The sequence below is a fragment of the Benincasa hispida genome, chromosome 12 (assembly GCF_009727055.1).
Source record: "Benincasa hispida cultivar B227 chromosome 12, ASM972705v1, whole genome shotgun sequence".
NCBI lineage: Eukaryota > Viridiplantae > Streptophyta > Magnoliopsida > Cucurbitales > Cucurbitaceae > Benincasa > Benincasa hispida.
In genome coordinates, this window is record NC_052360.1 from 16,908,051 (window position 1) to 16,925,527 (window position 17,477).

At 38.4% G+C, this 17,477-nt stretch overlaps 2 protein-coding genes across 2 annotated transcripts; both read left to right on the forward strand.

Annotated features, from left to right (window-relative positions):
• The first annotated feature begins 9,735 nt into the window (after positions 1–9,735).
• Positions 9,736–14,145, forward strand: LOC120092905 (probable disease resistance protein RF45). The gene is made up of 2 exons (XM_039051149.1): positions 9,736–12,027; positions 12,330–14,145. Exon 1 carries the CDS (start codon positions 9,801–9,803, stop codon positions 11,934–11,936), a length of 2,136 nt encoding a protein of 711 aa, XP_038907077.1. The 5' UTR covers positions 9,736–9,800; the 3' UTR covers positions 11,937–12,027; positions 12,330–14,145.
• A 1,860-nt stretch (positions 14,146–16,005) lies between these two features.
• On the forward strand, positions 16,006–16,380 carry LOC120067420 (uncharacterized mitochondrial protein AtMg00820-like). The gene has a single exon (XM_039018987.1). It carries the CDS (start codon positions 16,006–16,008, stop codon positions 16,378–16,380), a length of 375 nt encoding a protein of 124 aa, XP_038874915.1.
• Positions 16,381–17,477: the final 1,097 nt, after the last annotated feature.

Below are 17,477 nucleotides of genomic sequence, written 5' to 3' on the forward strand. Positions count from 1 at the left end.
GGTTAATTTTAAATGTTCAAATTGACAAGAGGAAGTTCAATTATATATGATATAATTGGACTAGTTAATTATATATGATATAATTGGCTAAATGTATGAGATACATTATTTTGGAGGAAATTAGATATAAATATGATTTATAACAAGTAGGGGAGAAAATACTATAGTAGATATATGATATCAAACTATAGGACATAAATATAATATGATTATATTTATTAATTAAATTAATTGATTAATTATTTGATAATTAACCGATTGATCCATGTTCGAACGTGGGAAGTGGGGTTGCGAAGGTTTTGGTAACCGATGGGTTAAAGTAATGAAAACCGTTTTCATTTTATAATTCAATCGTGCATTCGCATCGCCCGCACCTAAAAGAATCCGTGAAAGCGATCGCGAGAGCCTATACGATAGAAGATCGTTCGTCTAAACGATCGTCTATTTCACGCATTCTCTAAACGATCGTATAAATCTTTCCTAAATGATCGTTCAGTTTTTCCTAAACGATCGTGTAGCTCTACTATATGATAAGCATTTCCACTATATGATAGCACAGTTCATCTCCCACTTGCTTATCGTCTACACGACGCCTTCTCCTCCGTCCTCTGCCAAACTCACCAGAGCCCACTCTTTGGGTTTTCGATGTCGAGGATACCCGGGTTTCTCTTGTGGTGGTGTCATCCCCGCGACATTGTTCGTGTATGCTCGGATCGTGCTGTTGCAGTCGACATACTTGCCAGGTGCCGATAGACTGGTGGGAGGTATTCCGCTGCTGAGGCTTTAGACATACGAAGACAGTCTTCATTTGGTATGAACCTTTTTCCTTGTGTTTTATTGTATTCTGAGCATGCCGATAATGATTTTTATATGCATAACTATATGTTTGGAATGTATGTCGTTTGCGTTTCGGTCACTGTGAAATCGGAGCGATCTAAGCCCACTCATGGAACTCTCGGTATAAGATCCTTCAACCACCACTAATGAGCCCTGGGTATTTTCGGAGTGAAAACCCAAAGGGTGGGCTTTGGTGAATTTGGCAGAGGACGGAGGAACAACGAGTCATGTACGCAATAAGCAAGTGGGAGAGAAAATGATGCTATCGTATAGCAGAAGTGCTTATCGCATAGAGGAGCTACACGATCGTGTAGGATTTGCTGAACGATCATTTAGGAAAAGGTATATGATCGTTTAGCTAAATCGGCACACTATACGATCATTTAGAGGAGCTATCCGATCGTCTAGGCGAAAGTGTGCGATCGTTTAGGCACAAGGTATACTATCGTTTAGATGGAGAATGCTATTGGATAGGCTCTCAAGCGATCGTTTTGAATCACCAACGCGCGCTTCATGAATTCTTTTGGGCAATTGAACGAATTATCAATTGCACAATTAAAAAATGAAAACTATTTTCATTTTAACCCATCGGTTACCATAACCAACGTTGCCCACAAATCCACATCCAAACGTGATATTAGGATTAATTATCATATAATTAATCAATCAATTAATTAATTAATATAATCATATTATATTTATATCCTATAGTTTGATATTACATATCTACTATAGTATTTTCTCCTCTACTTGATATAAATCATATTTATATCTAATTTCCTCCATAAAAATGTATCTCATACATTTGCCAATTATATCATATATAATTAAACTTCCTCTTGTCAATTTGAACATTTCAAATTAACCCAAATACTCGTTCTCGACTTTATCTAAGCTACCTAGGGAACCTAATGGACCTGTGGCTCGAAGCTCCAACGGTAAGTGAATAGCTGACTAAACTCTTTAGCCACGAGATCCACCATCCGTTAACTATCAGTGATTCTACTAAAGACCAACAGCTGAACTCTTCTTACCACATATATTTTTCTGTATCCATCGGATGTAACCAATCATGAGTACGATGACCCTTCATAGATGTTCGTAAGTACAGCTGGGCCAATTTACCGTTTTGCCCTGTAGTTACATCTCACTCCTTAAGTACCACTGATTCCTTTAATGAATAATATAACATAGTTCAACTATGTGTGAACACCTTTCGGGCCAAGAGAAGGTGTGTAGCGCTACATTGTTCAAGCCTCGAACCCTCAACTGCGGAACCCCAACCATACTTTGGTCGAAACCTCAAATGATTTTCTTTTTCTTTCAAGGCACGATTCCTTACCAGTTATTCTGACGTCCTGTATGATTCTGCTTCTGGTGGCAACATGCTATGGGGTGGCGGTCCCGCTTATGGGGTCAAATCAATACGTTCGGATGGGCAAACTCTCCCTTTCCCATCTAACAAGGCAAGTCTATTGAATGGAATCAAATTGGTTTGCAGGATTCTTTGATGCTGATGGTACCATTATCGCTTCAGCCTATCTAGAGCGCTACTTGGTGTGGGGGAGGACGGTCAAAATGGTCGGCCCATCAATTATCAAGGCCTATCCTTTTCCCTATCGCATGTTGAATGCTTACCGAAGTTGAGGCCCTTCTATCGAACGAATATGTGCATAATAATCAGTTGGTGGGGCTAGTGGAATATCAGCAGTTCCAGCATAATCCTAATCAGACTCTTGCTCGTACCTAATCACTCCCAACAAAGCAGCAATGCGGAAAGAAACCCAACTCGATAGCCTAATATGCTTCGTAGACCTACGTGAAGCTAGAAGTAACTACTTTCGATTTTTCTTATAGAATAGAAGGCTACTACTAGAAACTAGAGACTACGACTACAATATCAAACTAGAGACTACGTCAGTCGAGTTGAGTCAAAAGGTATGGTATAGCAGCCTTTCCGAGCGATCTGTTCCATACTATTATGTTAAGTGAAAAAGTCACCCTGATAGCTCAGAGAGATTTTTCTTTTTTATCTATTTCTAACTTCGAATTTTCTTTATTTCCATTTTGTGTAGCTGAATTCCCAACTCCCAAATCAGACGAATCCCTAAAATAGTAGGTTTGAATCAGAGAATTGGCCACTCGCACCCATACAAATCAAAGGACCGCCCTCAATGGCAGGAGTTCCTAACTCACTCAGGATTGAGGTCATGTTACCTATGGTCATCCTAGTGAAGTGAAGTCTTTGTTATGAATGGTGTTATATAACGAGACGTTAACACTTCGTGGTCAGGTCTTATATAAACTCCTTGCATAAGATGCCCCCGCTCGCATATCCCCAACACGAATGATCAGAACCAGACCATCTGTGACAAGTCACAACACTGATGACCATTCCACAAAGCGGGCCACGTCCGAATCGTTACCAGGATAAGGTTTTCCTCCTTTATCCATATACTATAGACCATTTTGGTTATCACTCAAAACATGATCCATTTGTATGTCACCACATATATGCTTGAGTCACATACAGATAACCAGGGATTTTATGTTTATTGGTTTATGGTAAAGCAAATAAAACAATTAACCGAGCAGAAAATCAAATGTGAAGTAAATATCATATATTAACAACACAAGCGTTTGTACATACTGTTTACAAATTATAAGACACGAGACTTTAGGACATCAACCCCAACACGCATGACACCCATGGAGGCAAGCCAAAACAAAGGTAGGAATCGTGATCAACGCATAAAAAATATGATCGCAACTCTAGTACCAAATAGGTATGAGTTTAGACTGAGAAAGAACGCCTTGTTCGTAATTGGATGCTTGCATGACACCCGTGGGGGCAAGCCAAAACGAAGGCTAGGCACTTGGATCAGCGCAAGGTCATAGAAAGAACATCTAAACTAACGGAAGGATAAAAATCATTTGGAAACACCCCAGTTAAAAAAGTTTTTTCAAATAAATCATGCAATGCCTTGGAAATAAGTAAAGTCTTTTTGAAGGTTAAACTTGTTGTCCCTAAATTTTAGAAATATTTTAAGAAGAGACTAGGATAGAAACTAAGGAGATTTTGGTTCATAGGATTTGAATAAGGCACCTCGAGAAATCTAGGTAAGAAAAAGGTGGTTGACTCTCTAAAGAAAAGCTTTAGTTTATGCTTAAGGACAAGTATTATTTTTAATTTGGGGGTGTGATAACGGGCAGAAATGCACGTTATTACGACGCAAAAATATAAAATAATGTAGGAATGTGACGGTAAAAACATACAAAATCGTGTCCAAAAGCATTAAGTTGAGAATATTGCGATCGCATGCGCCCATCACATTAAAGCAGCTAATTTTCTTATTTTGTGTAGGAAAATGCGTTGGCGCAAAGCAAATTATGATCCAAGGAATTCGGCGCCCGAGCACATTAGAAGATTGCACCACAAAGCTACGCGATCGTATGTGCTCGCGAAGATCTGCTCAAGAAGGTGGCCGCATAAAGGCGGCGCATCAAGGTGAAAGCTTAATAAATCATGATGGGACAGAAAGTTTATGATGGTTGAGTCTGAATTTAGTTGACAAACTGTTAACGACACACTGTAGCAAGTACATTCAACTATTCGGTGACCATTAATCAGCACATCAGACAGAGATTTAATGACCTCTCATCATTGCAATCTTTTGAGAGAAAAACTCTTCACTCTGAAGCCCTATGAATACTGAAGGCCACCTTCATTAAAAGAGTTCGGGAGTTCAGAATTTGTGGAGTTTCCATTCGCCATATACATAGAAGATAGATCATAGATAGCCGTTAGTCTGTAACTCTTATACTTAGAAGGCGGAGGCGAGCGAAGAGAAAAGACGCCGAAAGACCATTCTTGGTTAGCTCGAGAGACTGCCTGGAAGCACTGAGAATAGAGAGAGGGCGGACTCTTGCAAAAGCAAGAACATTCTTTTGGGCAGAGTAGAGTAAAACACAGTGTAAAAGCCTCGGGAAGCAAGACATTGCTACGGGGCTCCCTATCCCTACTTTCCATTTTCATTCTGTATTCTAATTTTATTTATAAAATGGAATTTGCACCTCTACATCTGTTCAATCTCTTCACAATGCGCATGAGAAACTAAACTTTTGAATGGGTTGAGAAGCACTTAGCTAGCATGACCTAAGATCTTCATTTTATGCAATCATCTTGTCTTATGTATGCGTCCATCACCCTTTAGAGATACTTGAGAGAGTAATCTAAAGAAAGAACCTAGACTTGAGAAAGTTAGGTCAGAATTTAGGCTTGAGAAAGTCGATTAGAACCGCATAAGCAAGAGATAGAAACTTAGAGATAAGTTCTGTTAGCTATCATGCATCACATGCACTCTAGAAATAGGATATGATAGTATACAGTCACCTTATGTATGTGTGTATCATTCATCATCACATCAACAAGAATGGAAACTTAGACATAAGTCCTATAGATATTATCGTATACATTGCATGCATTTTAAAATCAGAAACTATGGCATTTGCATTGAGATATGACATGTTGTTGTTGTGTGTGTAGCATGATCGCATGATTTGAACGCAATCTTAGGAAATGTTAGCTAAACCCCTTCTCAACTCGTTCCCCGCATCATTGTAACTTTCGCTGTCATTAACTCTTTACTCAATTCCACTGCATGGGATTTATACTTTACACAACATACCAATCAACTTATTGTTTTGTCACCACAAAGGAATCAAAACTTATCGTCGCATATTGCCTCAGTAGTTCCTATATTCGACCCTGGGCTTATCAGGCAACCTAATAGGATTTATACTTAGATTTTACTAGGAAAACTTGCATGTGCAACGCATAGTTCACCACTGCAATTTCATACCATTACTTCATCACATTCACAACGCATCAAAAGAAAATCATTAACTTGTATTGAACTTAGAATAATACAAAAGAACATGCACATACAATAAATTTTTAGAGACAAAAATGGAAAATGGAGAAAGGTCGGATGATAGTGTCAAGCCATCGGAGATAATCTCTTGTCTTCTTTGGCTTTCTCTACTTGCTTTGACTGTGCTTGTGACTGGAGAGTTAACCCGAATTCCTTCTCTCGAGCTTACTCCGACAACCTCTCATTGTGGTGAGTGAGGCTCCGTCTGTCCTCTGCCTTTCTTGCTATCTATCTGTGTCCTCTTTCTTCTTCTCGGAGGAGACTTCCATTTATAGATGTGGCTTTCGAGCAACTTGCTCTTCGTCGTGATTATCTTATGCAAGCTCATATCCTACTAAGCCGCCTTACGTTATGCTTCGACGGGCGCAAGCCGCATTCTATCACTTCCAGCAACTTGTAGCTTAATTTGACAGGAAGTGATATCTTGCAATGTATGCGTTCAGGAAATCAACGTGTCACCTTATGCGTCCACGAGGTTCAATGCGTCATTAATATGTGATCAAGCTTCTCGACATCGTTTGATAATTTCCATCTCATTCATAAATTCTTGCGTTAGAAATGTTGGTTTCATGCGATTTAAGGAATTTCAATATTTTGTATGCAAGGGATGCAAGGAAGCCAATTGTTGCTTTTTCATGCAAACTAAATACACTTTTTATTAATTCCCCTTAGTTATTCTAACTTAAGGAAGCTAATAACTTATATTTCTACAAGTTATCATCTATCGTTAAAAGCGGTGTCAAGAAAGATTTGATATCCCGACACCCTTATTGTGGTGTCGGCATAGGTTCTCTATCCCGATGCCTAATTATTCTAGCATCGGGATAGCCCCTATATGCCGACGGTGGCTTTGCCATCGGCGTAAAGATCCTATGTTGATGCTTTTTAGGCGTCGGCATAAATCTTTTTTCTTGGAGTGCACTATAAATTTTCGATATTAGATTCCTCTTTTTCTCTCCTATTTAATTTTGGAATTAATTTATTATTATATTTTATTACATGAAATTAATTGCTATTATTTATTCTTAAAAATAATTGATCACATTTGATTATTTAGGTTGATAGAATTCATTTTCCATATTATTATTCTTATATTTTGGAAAAAGCCTATTGGACGTTTCGTATTATTATATTATTATCATAGAATTTTGTAATTAATTTATTATTATATTTTATATTTGAAATCAATCTTGTTATGAAAATTAAATTGGATGTTTGGATTTGCTTGTCATGATTTAAGTGAATATAATTATGTAAAATTATTGTTTAAAATAATTGTTCGCAGAAATTCTATTAATTTTCTTAATTTAGCCTATGTTAGGAAAAAGTTTAATTAATTTGAATAAACCATATTTAGAAATCTTACCTGACACCTATTTCTAGTATAAAAAAATATATTTTTAATTTTGAAGATACAAAAGAAACATTTAATTTTTAAAATAAAACTACAGTTTTTTAATTTTTAAATTAAAAAAAACAACAAAAAACAAAATACGACCTTTTTTCTTCTCTCACTTCTTTCTCATATCAATGGTCGTCGACTCCTCAACATTTTCTTCTCATCTCTTTCCTTACTTTCTTATTTTTCCTTCCTTTTTTGATAAGCGTCCATAATGTTCGTTGTATACAAAACTAGAGATCCTTCTAGAATTCTTATAAACACTCACAAAGAAAGCTAACTTAGATCAAATTTAAAATCTATGATGATCATTCTTAGATCTTAAGACAACTCACTCCAAGAATTAGCTTAGACGAATCCAATAAATTGATTTAAAATCAAATTTAAAGCAAGATTTGAAAGAAAAGACAACACCCAAGGAGTTGAATAAGCTCAAATTTTTTAATATCAATAATCTAAATTTTCAAGAGCAATACAAACCATTTTTAAAGGCCAAGAACTCAAAAGTAATTTAAACACAATTAATTATAAATTGTAGAAAATAAGACCTTGAAACTTAAAATTTAATTGCATACAAATTAATAAGTCAAAATACAAAACTAAAAATGTAGAAAGTCTTCAAATTATCTTATCCTTCAAGGTTTGACATTACGTTTTTCTATACAACGCACACTTGATAACATTTTCTTTACAAAACCTACATACTTTTCTTTACCTCCAAGCCATCTTCCAAACTATAAGACATTTCATATGTCATCTTCATGTTATTTTCTTTTTGACTCATTGAACTAACATTATATATAAATTTAGACTCAAAACTATTTGTCGGTTTTGATGAATTTGCTAGCTTTTGAAGATGTAGTGTGAAAGTCTCTTGGGTCTTCTGTATCTTGTTTTTTGTAATGGTTCTCTTGGTTACATGCAATGGTTCAATAGTTGAATTCACACCATTCTCTTTCACTTCTTCCTCATATTCATAAGAGGTGTTTTAGATTAAGAGTAAAATTATATATGAGTTCATGCCATTTGGAATGGTTTTCATGGTTTTTTTAGTCTGAAGTTTTTTTTCGTTAATTTTTGAGTTTCTAATTTTATTGTTTTCTTTTAATTTCCCTATTATTTTTTTTTTATTCATATGGTAGTAATAGGAGATTTTTTCCAACACTCTTTTCCTTTATTTCCCATTTGGAGGGGAAAAAATGGTGGCCATTAAAGAGGAAGGAGAAGGGAGATGAGTAAAGGGTAGAGAAAGAAGGAAGGGAGGGAAACATGTTAAAAAGAAAAAGCAAAAGGTTTATTATTATTTAAAAAAGTGATAAAATATATTTTGTTTTAAAAATTCAAAATTTATGGTTTTTAACAATATAATAATACATAGGGTTGGCAAAATTCTCCGTGGGGTCAGGTCCTCGTGGGCCCCGCCCCGTGGGTTTGATCGGGGATGGGTCAAACCCGGGAATTTTTTCAGGGCCCCGTCCGGGGACGGAAATGGTATCCCTGCCTTGACCCCGACCCCGACCCCGATTTTATATAGTTTTATTTTTAATCTTTTATAAATATATATTTATAATATATAAAATAACATATGTATGTTTATATAGTGTTGTAAGTCCAATATTGAATATATAAATTCTAAATTTAAGCCCAAAAGTCAAGCCCAAACTTAAAAAATTAAAAGAAAAAAATAAGAAATCCCACATGATCTAATAAGGGATTCCCACGAGAAATTATAGGGAAATCCGATCCCCACAGGGAATCCCCGCCCCCGAGATTCCCGTAACGTCAGAGTCTCTATGCGAATCTCTTCCCGACTAGGCCGAATCGGGTCAAAGTGGCTTTGTTACCTATTCCGTTAGGAACCGCTGATTTTTTGGTTCAACTGTATATCTCCTTGTTTTCTGTGATCTCTTTTTTAGGCGAAGCTGTGCTAATGGTGGTCAAGGAGAAGGTGCTAGTTTATTTAGCATACGGGATGCCGTCCCCGCCTTCAAATGGCGGGGGGGGGAGGGATGGGGGAATTTCTCCACGGGGTCGGGGATGGGGACCCTCTCCCGTCTCGCCCCGGCTTCGTTGTCAATCCTAATAATACATTCCATTATATAATTAAAGAGTAAAGGACCTACTAAACTCAAGACTAAATTTCGATTTTAAAATTAAAACTCAAATGCAACCAAACTTAACATGTAAATTTAATTGATCTTTATGATTTAGAAAAAAAAAAATAAAATTTAGTCCGTAGAATTTTAAAAATTAGAATTGAGTGTTTGATAAAACTGACTCGATAAAGTCCTTATAAATTAGAAATTATTTATAAAATTTTATCAAAAATAGAAATTAAATTCTGAAGACTAAATTATATATATATATATATTATTTTCAAATATATTGTATAAATTCGGGCAAATTTTTAATCATTTTATTTATATATTATTATCCAAAATTTTTATAAATAATTTGGAAATTTTTTTTATTTAAATTATTGACTACAAATTTTATATTATTTTATCTTTTTAAAAGAATTAAATTTATAAAGTGAAATTAATTAAGAGTTAAAGCGGAACCAATATATATGAACGTATAAAGACAACCAAAACCAACTAACAAGGAACTCAGAGCTTTCTCCTCCAACGATGGCTTCCCCTTCTCCGATCCTCGATCCTCAAACGTCAACCCCAATCCCAACAATTCCTCAGATGATCGAAACCCTTTCAGATTTGCACAAAGAGCTCTCCACAGCCCTCGAAAAACGTTCCGCTACACCCACTCAAGCTGCCGGCGATAAGATAGTTCCGGCCGTCGTCGAGCCCCCTGCTCCGACACAAACCCCTGAAGAACAGCAAGGTAAGAAAGAAACAGAGCAAGTACCGGAATTTAATGGCAGCAACGAGACCCATAAAGACCCCAAAGTTGAGATATTGCTGAACAACATCCAGCTTTTGATGGAGGCGTTGAAGACGATGATAAATAATCGCGATAAGAAGCTTAATGTGCCGATACAGAGCATAAAAGCCAATCTCGATACGGTTATCAAAATGGTCAAAGAAGCCCCTGCTGGTTCTCCACTGACCCAGAAAATCGGAGAGGAGTATCTCGACGCCATAAACAAAGATATGAGGACGTTGAAGTTCCAGATTCCTTCGTATCGTAGGTTGTCCTTGGCCAAAACCACCGCCCATTTTGGTGACAGGGGAAGTAATACGCGGAAGCCGGATGAGTTCTTCAGGTTGCCTAACTTGTATGGCGTTGACGTGTTCGACGAAAGTCCCGCTTTCAAAGAAATTCAGACATTTTACAATGGTTTTGATGATCTCCTTAAGAAATGTTTTTTGTATTTTGCTGTGTTTCCTGAAAATGTAGTGTTAAAGAAGCGGTTTCTTACCTATTGGTGGATTGGAGAAGACTTATTAGACGCTTCAGGCACTGGAGATTCAAGTCCAGAGAATAAGGCTGGTATGATTCTCCAGAAATTTGCAGATAAGGGTTTGATTGTGCCGGTGAAGGAAGAACAGAAGAAGGTCAAAAAGAAATTTAGAATGCCCCCTCTTGTGCGTTCTGCTGCCATTAAACTGGCCACTGCAGAGAGATTTTTGAAGTATGATTCTGGGGACAACCCAACTTGTGAATCATCCAGCTGTGATAGAATTTTTCTGGTGAAGGGGGGAGGCTTTCATCCGCCGGAAGCGCCGACGAAGAATCAGAAGTTAGAAGAAAAGATGGGAACAATCTTCAATGTTAGTCAACCTTTCCCCGATTCTGCATTGGAGTGGTTGGCCAAGCAGGGGGTTATAGACATAAGAACTACCAAAGTTGTGGAGTGGTTGCTAAAGCTGAGAAACCTCAAAGTTCTTTACTTGGGGAGGTGGCAAAGTGAAGTTGATGATGAGGAGCATGTGGTTGAGGTTGAAAGCCTTGAGTTCTTAGAAGGTTTGAAGAAAATGAAAAAACTGAGGCTTTTGAGCCTTCAGGGGATCTTTTGGATCAATGAGCTTCCAAATTCCATAAATAGGCTTTGTGATCTCAGGGTTTTAGACTTGAAATGTTGTTACAATCTGGAGAAACTTCCTGGAGGCATTGGATCTCTCAAGAGCCTTACACATTTGGATGTCACTGGCTGTTATATGCTAAATGGAATGCCAAAGAGCATATCTAGACTCACTCAACTGAGAGTCTTGAAGGGGTTTATTACAGGCAAGTCAAGTCTTAATTATTTAAAAGGCTTAAAGAAACTGAGAAAGTTGAGCATCAACACAAGCAGCCATGATTTTCCTAACGATAATGATCTACGTGTTCTTCGAGATCTTGGGGAGCATGGTGAGCTACAAAATCTCGCAATTGTGTGGGTGGCCCAAGAGGTGAAGTCGAATCAACAACCTCCCGAGACTGCAAGAGGAATGTTTGTACAAAATTTCTCCAAGCAATTTAGCAAAGTAACCGTACCACCCAATGATGAGACCTTAGAACTGCCAAAGAAGTTAGAGAAGCTGGAGCTCGAATGTCTACGGGTGGAAGAGCTACCCAACTGGCTAAATCCTGATAACTTGAAAACCTTAAAGAAGCTCTACATTAGAGGGGGGAGCCTAAAAAAGCTCGGCGACAAAAAGTGGGAGGCGGCAGAGGTTGTTCGTTTAAAATACATGACGGAATTACAGATTGACTGGAGAGAACTTCAAAACTCTTTTCCAAAGTTGAGTTACTTGCAGAAAGTTAAATGTCCAAGAGTCACTTTCTGCCCCTGTGATGCCAATGGAGTTTGGATAAAGCCCTGACAGTAGTGATCAAAACAATGGTGGGACAGGGAAGCAGCAACCTAGAAGTGTAGCTGCTTATGGTGATATTCTTGGCTGTCTTATGATAGAGGTTACATCTTCATCTTTTATCTGTTAAGTTTCATCTTGTTGCAAAATGTATAGTTCTTTTTGAATTTGTATTCATTTCCTTTATGTTTGGTGAATATTTTCTCGTGAGTTGGGATTTAATCCTCTTTTGGCGAGTTGATTTGGTTGAAAATAGGGTTATTAACCTAGGGGCGTTTATGTAATTATGTAGACCCCTAGGGTTTCCTATTGTCTATTTATACAGTGTATCCATGTGTATTCAGTGTATCAGTTTTAAAAATAATAAGAAAAGTCTCTAAATCGTGGTTTTTCTTCCTATACTAGGGTTTCCACGTAACTGTGTTATTCTCTTCTCTACGCTTTTATTTTTAACATGGTATCAGAGCGAGGCGACGAAACCTTAGCCGCTATGGAAGAGAATCAAGCACAGTCATCTTCTACAGATGGAACTTCGAGTTTTGACATGAAGACGACAATTCAAGCGGCTGTAAAAGAATGTTTTCAAGCAGCCTTACCGAAGTTGCTTTCAGTTGTTCAACAACAGTCGATGGAGAGTCGTCATCCATAGGCGCCACCGCGTCAGATAGACAAACAGACCGCAAGCAGATCGATCCAACTGATCCAGGTGATAGGGTGTCGTTCGTGCCATCGGAGTCCGTCGTGCTTCCTCAAACGTCTTTTCTGGTTGGGGTCGTGCCGATTAGCCAGCTTGCCTCAGATCCAGTCGACTTTTAGCGGGCTATGCCGAATACGAACGTCACGGCGATCGACCGCGTGTTTGGTACCTTTGTGGCTGGAGTCGATTGACCGTCCGCGTCAAATGGATCTAACTGCCCGTCTGTGTCAAATCTGATTTACCCAATGACGAGCTAGTTTGCCCGCAGGTTTCAGCCATCTATCTACTACCCGACGGCGAGCCAGTCTGCCGGCGATCACCTCGAGTCGTCCGGTTAGCTGGGTACTTCACAGGTGCCGGCGACCTCTGTCCAACCGATGATGTCTTTTTAGCAGAAAGTAGCAAACCCTGTTCTGGCTACTTGTGGTTTGACCCATTACCCAGACGATGTGAGACAACGGTTGGCTTATCTACAACAACAGATTTCAGATTTAGATACAATGTTTGGCGCAAATCTCAATCCTGTTCAACCAGTTTATACAGAGAACCTGGTAAACTCATTCCCTGTTTTGCTGAATGTTTCTTATTTATCTAGTTCAATGGGTAATTCTGTAGGACTTCTTATAGGGGAAAAGTTAAATGGTCAGAATTATTTCTCCTGGTCCCAATCATCCGAATGGCCTTGGAATGACGTCATAAATTTGAGTACCTGACAGGGGAAATTCCAAAACCAGCACCTGGCGATCCGCAGGAACGAATCTGGAAAGGAGAAGACTCACTGTTACGCTCTGTTTTGGTGAATAGTATGGAGCCTCAAATAGGGAGACCATTATTATATGCTACAACTGCCAAGGATATCTGGGAGGCAGCGCAAGATCTGTTCTAAAAAAGACAGAATGCCTCTCGTTTTTATACGCTCCACAAACAAGTCCATGAATGCAAACAAGGATCCATGGACGTTACATCTTATTTTAACAAACTGTCAATGCTATGGCAAGAAATGGACTTGTGTCGAGATATTGTCTGGAACTGTGCACAAGATGAAGCCCAATACTTGAAAATCGAAGAGGCAGATTGTGTTTACGTGTTCTTGGCTGGATTAAACCCTAAATTTGATGGTGTTTGTAGTCGAATATTGGGCTAACGCCCGACTCCTTCACTTAGAGAAGTCTGCTCCGAAATATGGCTTGAAGAGGATCAGTCGTGTGCTATGAATAATTCCATTCCTACAACTGATACAGTTGCTTTCATTGCAAAGTTGTCCAGTGCTGATGGTGATAAAAACCCCCACTCGTGTGTGAACATTATAAAACGCTCTGGCACACAAAGGACCAGTGTTGGAAACTGCACGAGAAGTCCCCAAACAGCAGGCGACGATAGTCTCATGACAAATTTAATACTAGTCATGCCTTGGTAAGTGACTCAATAGATGAATAGACTCAGAAGCAATCTTCTGTTGACAGTAAGCACAACTTGAGTACGGTTGGGAAGAGTGCAATTGCACAGTCAGGTAATTTTTCTTCATTTGGCTTGATTAGTATAAATGGTAAAAAGCCATAGATTGTGGACTCAGGAGCCACAGATCATCTTATGAGTCCTTCAGAATTGTTTATGTCATATAACCCAAGTGTTGGTAATGAGTGTATTCGCATTGCAGACGGGTCATTTGCCCTTGTTGCGGGGAAAGGCAATATTTCTCCATTTGACGGTTTCTGCGTGATCCCTTACATGTGCCTAAAATATCGTATAATTTGTTGTCTGTCAGTAAAATAACAAGAGATTTGAAGTGTAAGGCAATTTTTTCACCCGATTCCGTTTTGTTTCAGGACCTAAAATCGGGGATGATGATTGGCATTGCCCGACACGATAGGGGACTATACTTCCTTTATGAAGAAGCTTCCTCTAGAGATAATCATCAAACTGGGTTTATGTCTTTACATTTCTCTGTTTCTGAAAATGACTTTATGTTATGGCATTTTCGTTTAGGACATCCTATTTTCAATATATGAAGTATTTATTTTCGCATTTATTTCAAAATATTAATACTTCTTCTTTAAATTGTGATGTATGTATTCGTGCCAAGCAACATCGTGTTTCTTTCCGGTCTTAGCCTTACAAACCCTCGAGTCCTTTTTCCCTTGTTCACAGTGATGTATGAGGTCCTTCACCAGTTACTACTTCCACTGGAAAACGGTGGTTTGTCACTTTTATAGATAATCACACCCGCCTTACTTGGGTTTTCCTTCTCACTAACAAATCTGAAGTATCATCTATTTTTCAACAATTTTATACAGTTGTCGAAACTCAATTTAAAACAAAGATTGGGATTTTACGAAGTGATAATGGGCGAGAGTTTTTCAATGCCTCCTTCAAGGATTTTCTTGTTTCTAAGGGTATTATCCACCAGAGCTCGAGTGCTTACACTCCGCAACAAAATAGAGTAGCTGAGCGTAAAAAATGTCATCTAGTTGAAGTAGCCCGGTCCCTTATGTTATCTACCACTCTTCCATCATACCTATGAGGAGATGCAGTTCTCACTGCTGCCCATCTCATTAATCGGATGCCATCTCGTATTCTTAATCTTCATACTCCTTTAGAATTATTTAAAGAGTCATTTTCAACTACTCGATTGATCTCTGATGTTTCTCTTTGAGTTTTTGGTTGTGTTGCTTTTATTCACTCCCATGGTTCAAACCACACAAAATTTACTCATTGTGCTCAAAAGTGTGTCTTTATTGGATATCCACTCCATCAACATGGATATAAATGCTATCACCCATCATCTCGTAAGTACTATATCTCCATTGATGTCACCTTCCTCAAGGATCAGTCATTTTTTCTTGTTAGTCATCTTCGGGGGGAAAACATGAATGAATAGACTAACTGGTCATCTTATGTTATTCCCTTAGAGTCAACTTCCATTCAAACCTTGTCTAAACCTAGTTCTGAGCATGACAGTTTGGTCCTTCCTACCAATCAAGTTCCTTGGAAAACTTACTATAGGAAGAATCTCAGGAAAGAAGTAGTGTCACCTGTTGAACCAGAACTGCCGGCTCCAGTGCAGGAATCAGACTCGCCATCAGATCCAAGTACGTATATTCCTAAAATTAATGATGTTGATGTATGTATGAAGACTGATGAAGGCGGGCAAGACAAGGGAGAAGGAAGCAGTAATACTGAAAGAGTAACAGAAAGGGAAACTGCAGAGAATGAAATGATTCGTGCTAATGATGATGTGGAGGATGCTATTGAAGTTTCTGATACACTGAAAGTCGATCATGATGAGGAGCCTGGAGAGGTGAAAGAACGTGATGCATTGCTTGATCTTCCTATAGCTCTGAGGAAAGGTACTCGTTCATGTACTAAATACCTATGCATAGTTACATGACGTATAGTAATCTTGCATCCGAGTTCAAAGCTTTCACTACTAGTTTAGACACTGAGGTGATTCCAAATGACATAAGTGTTGCAATGAAAAAACCAAAATGGTGGTCTGCTGTTATGGAAGAAATAAGAGCTCTCGAGAAGAATGAAACTTGGGAACAGGTGGCTTTGCCTGAAGGGCACAAGACAGTTGGATGTAAATGGGTGTTTACTATAAAATACAAGTCAGATGGGACTATTGACTGGTACAAGGCTAGACTTGTTGCAAAAGGCTTTACTCAAACCTATGGAGTAGATTATTCTGAAACTTTTTCTCCTGTGGCTAAACTTAACACTATCCGAGTGCTTTTGTCAGTTGCTGTGAATAAAGATTAACCTCTACACCAACTTGATGTTAAAAAAAGCTTTTTTGAATGGGGAACTTGAAGAGGAAGTCTATATGAGTCTCCCTCTTGGGTTCGGGAGTCAATTTAAGAACAAGGTGTGTAGATTGAGGAAGTCACTATACGGATTGAAACAGTCTTCAAGGGCCTGGTTTGACAGGTTCACAACTTTTGTGAAAGCACAGGGGTATATTCAGGGACATTCTGATCACACTCTTTTTTATAGAAAGATCGACATCAGGGAAGATAACTATTCTTATTGTCTACGTTGACAACATTGTTTTATCTGGGGATGATGATGCAGAGATCATGAGGCTCAAAATAGAAATGACACAAGAGTTTGAAATTAAAGACCTCGGGAAGCTAAGATACTTCCTGGGAATGGAAGTGGCTCGCTCAAAAGAAGGTATATCAGTCTCTCAACGAAAATATACTCTGGACTTAATAAAAGAAACATGCATGACTGAGTGTAAACCTGTTGATACACCGGTAGAGTACAATGCGAAGCTGATAAGAATGATAGAGTTCCTGTTAATAAAGAAAGGTACTAACGGTTAGTCGAAAAGTTGATATACTTGTCTCACACAAGACCAGATATTTCTTATGCAATAAGTGTTGTGAGTCAGTTTATGTAAGCTCCTTGTGAGGATCATATGACAGCAGTTGAACGTATCCTTCGGAATCTGAAAGGAACTCCTGGTAAAGGCCTAATGTTCAGAAAGATCGATAAACGATCTGTTGAAGCCTACATTGACTCTGACTGGGCAGGGTCTGTGGTTGATAGAAAATCGACATCTGGGTATTGTACATTTGTATGGGGTAATCTAGTTACCTGGAGAAGTAAGAAACAAGGAGTTGTTGCTAGAAGTAGTGCTGAGGCTGAGTATAGGGCCATGAATTTAGGGATTTGTGAAGAAATTTGGTTGAAGAAGATATTATCAGATCTCCAGCAAGATAATGAGCTTCCGATGAAATTGTTTTGTGACAATAAGGCTGCCATCGGTATTGTGAATAACTCAGTTCAACATGACAGAACTAAACACGAAGAGATAGACAAACATTTCATTAAGGATAGGTTGGACAGTGGAA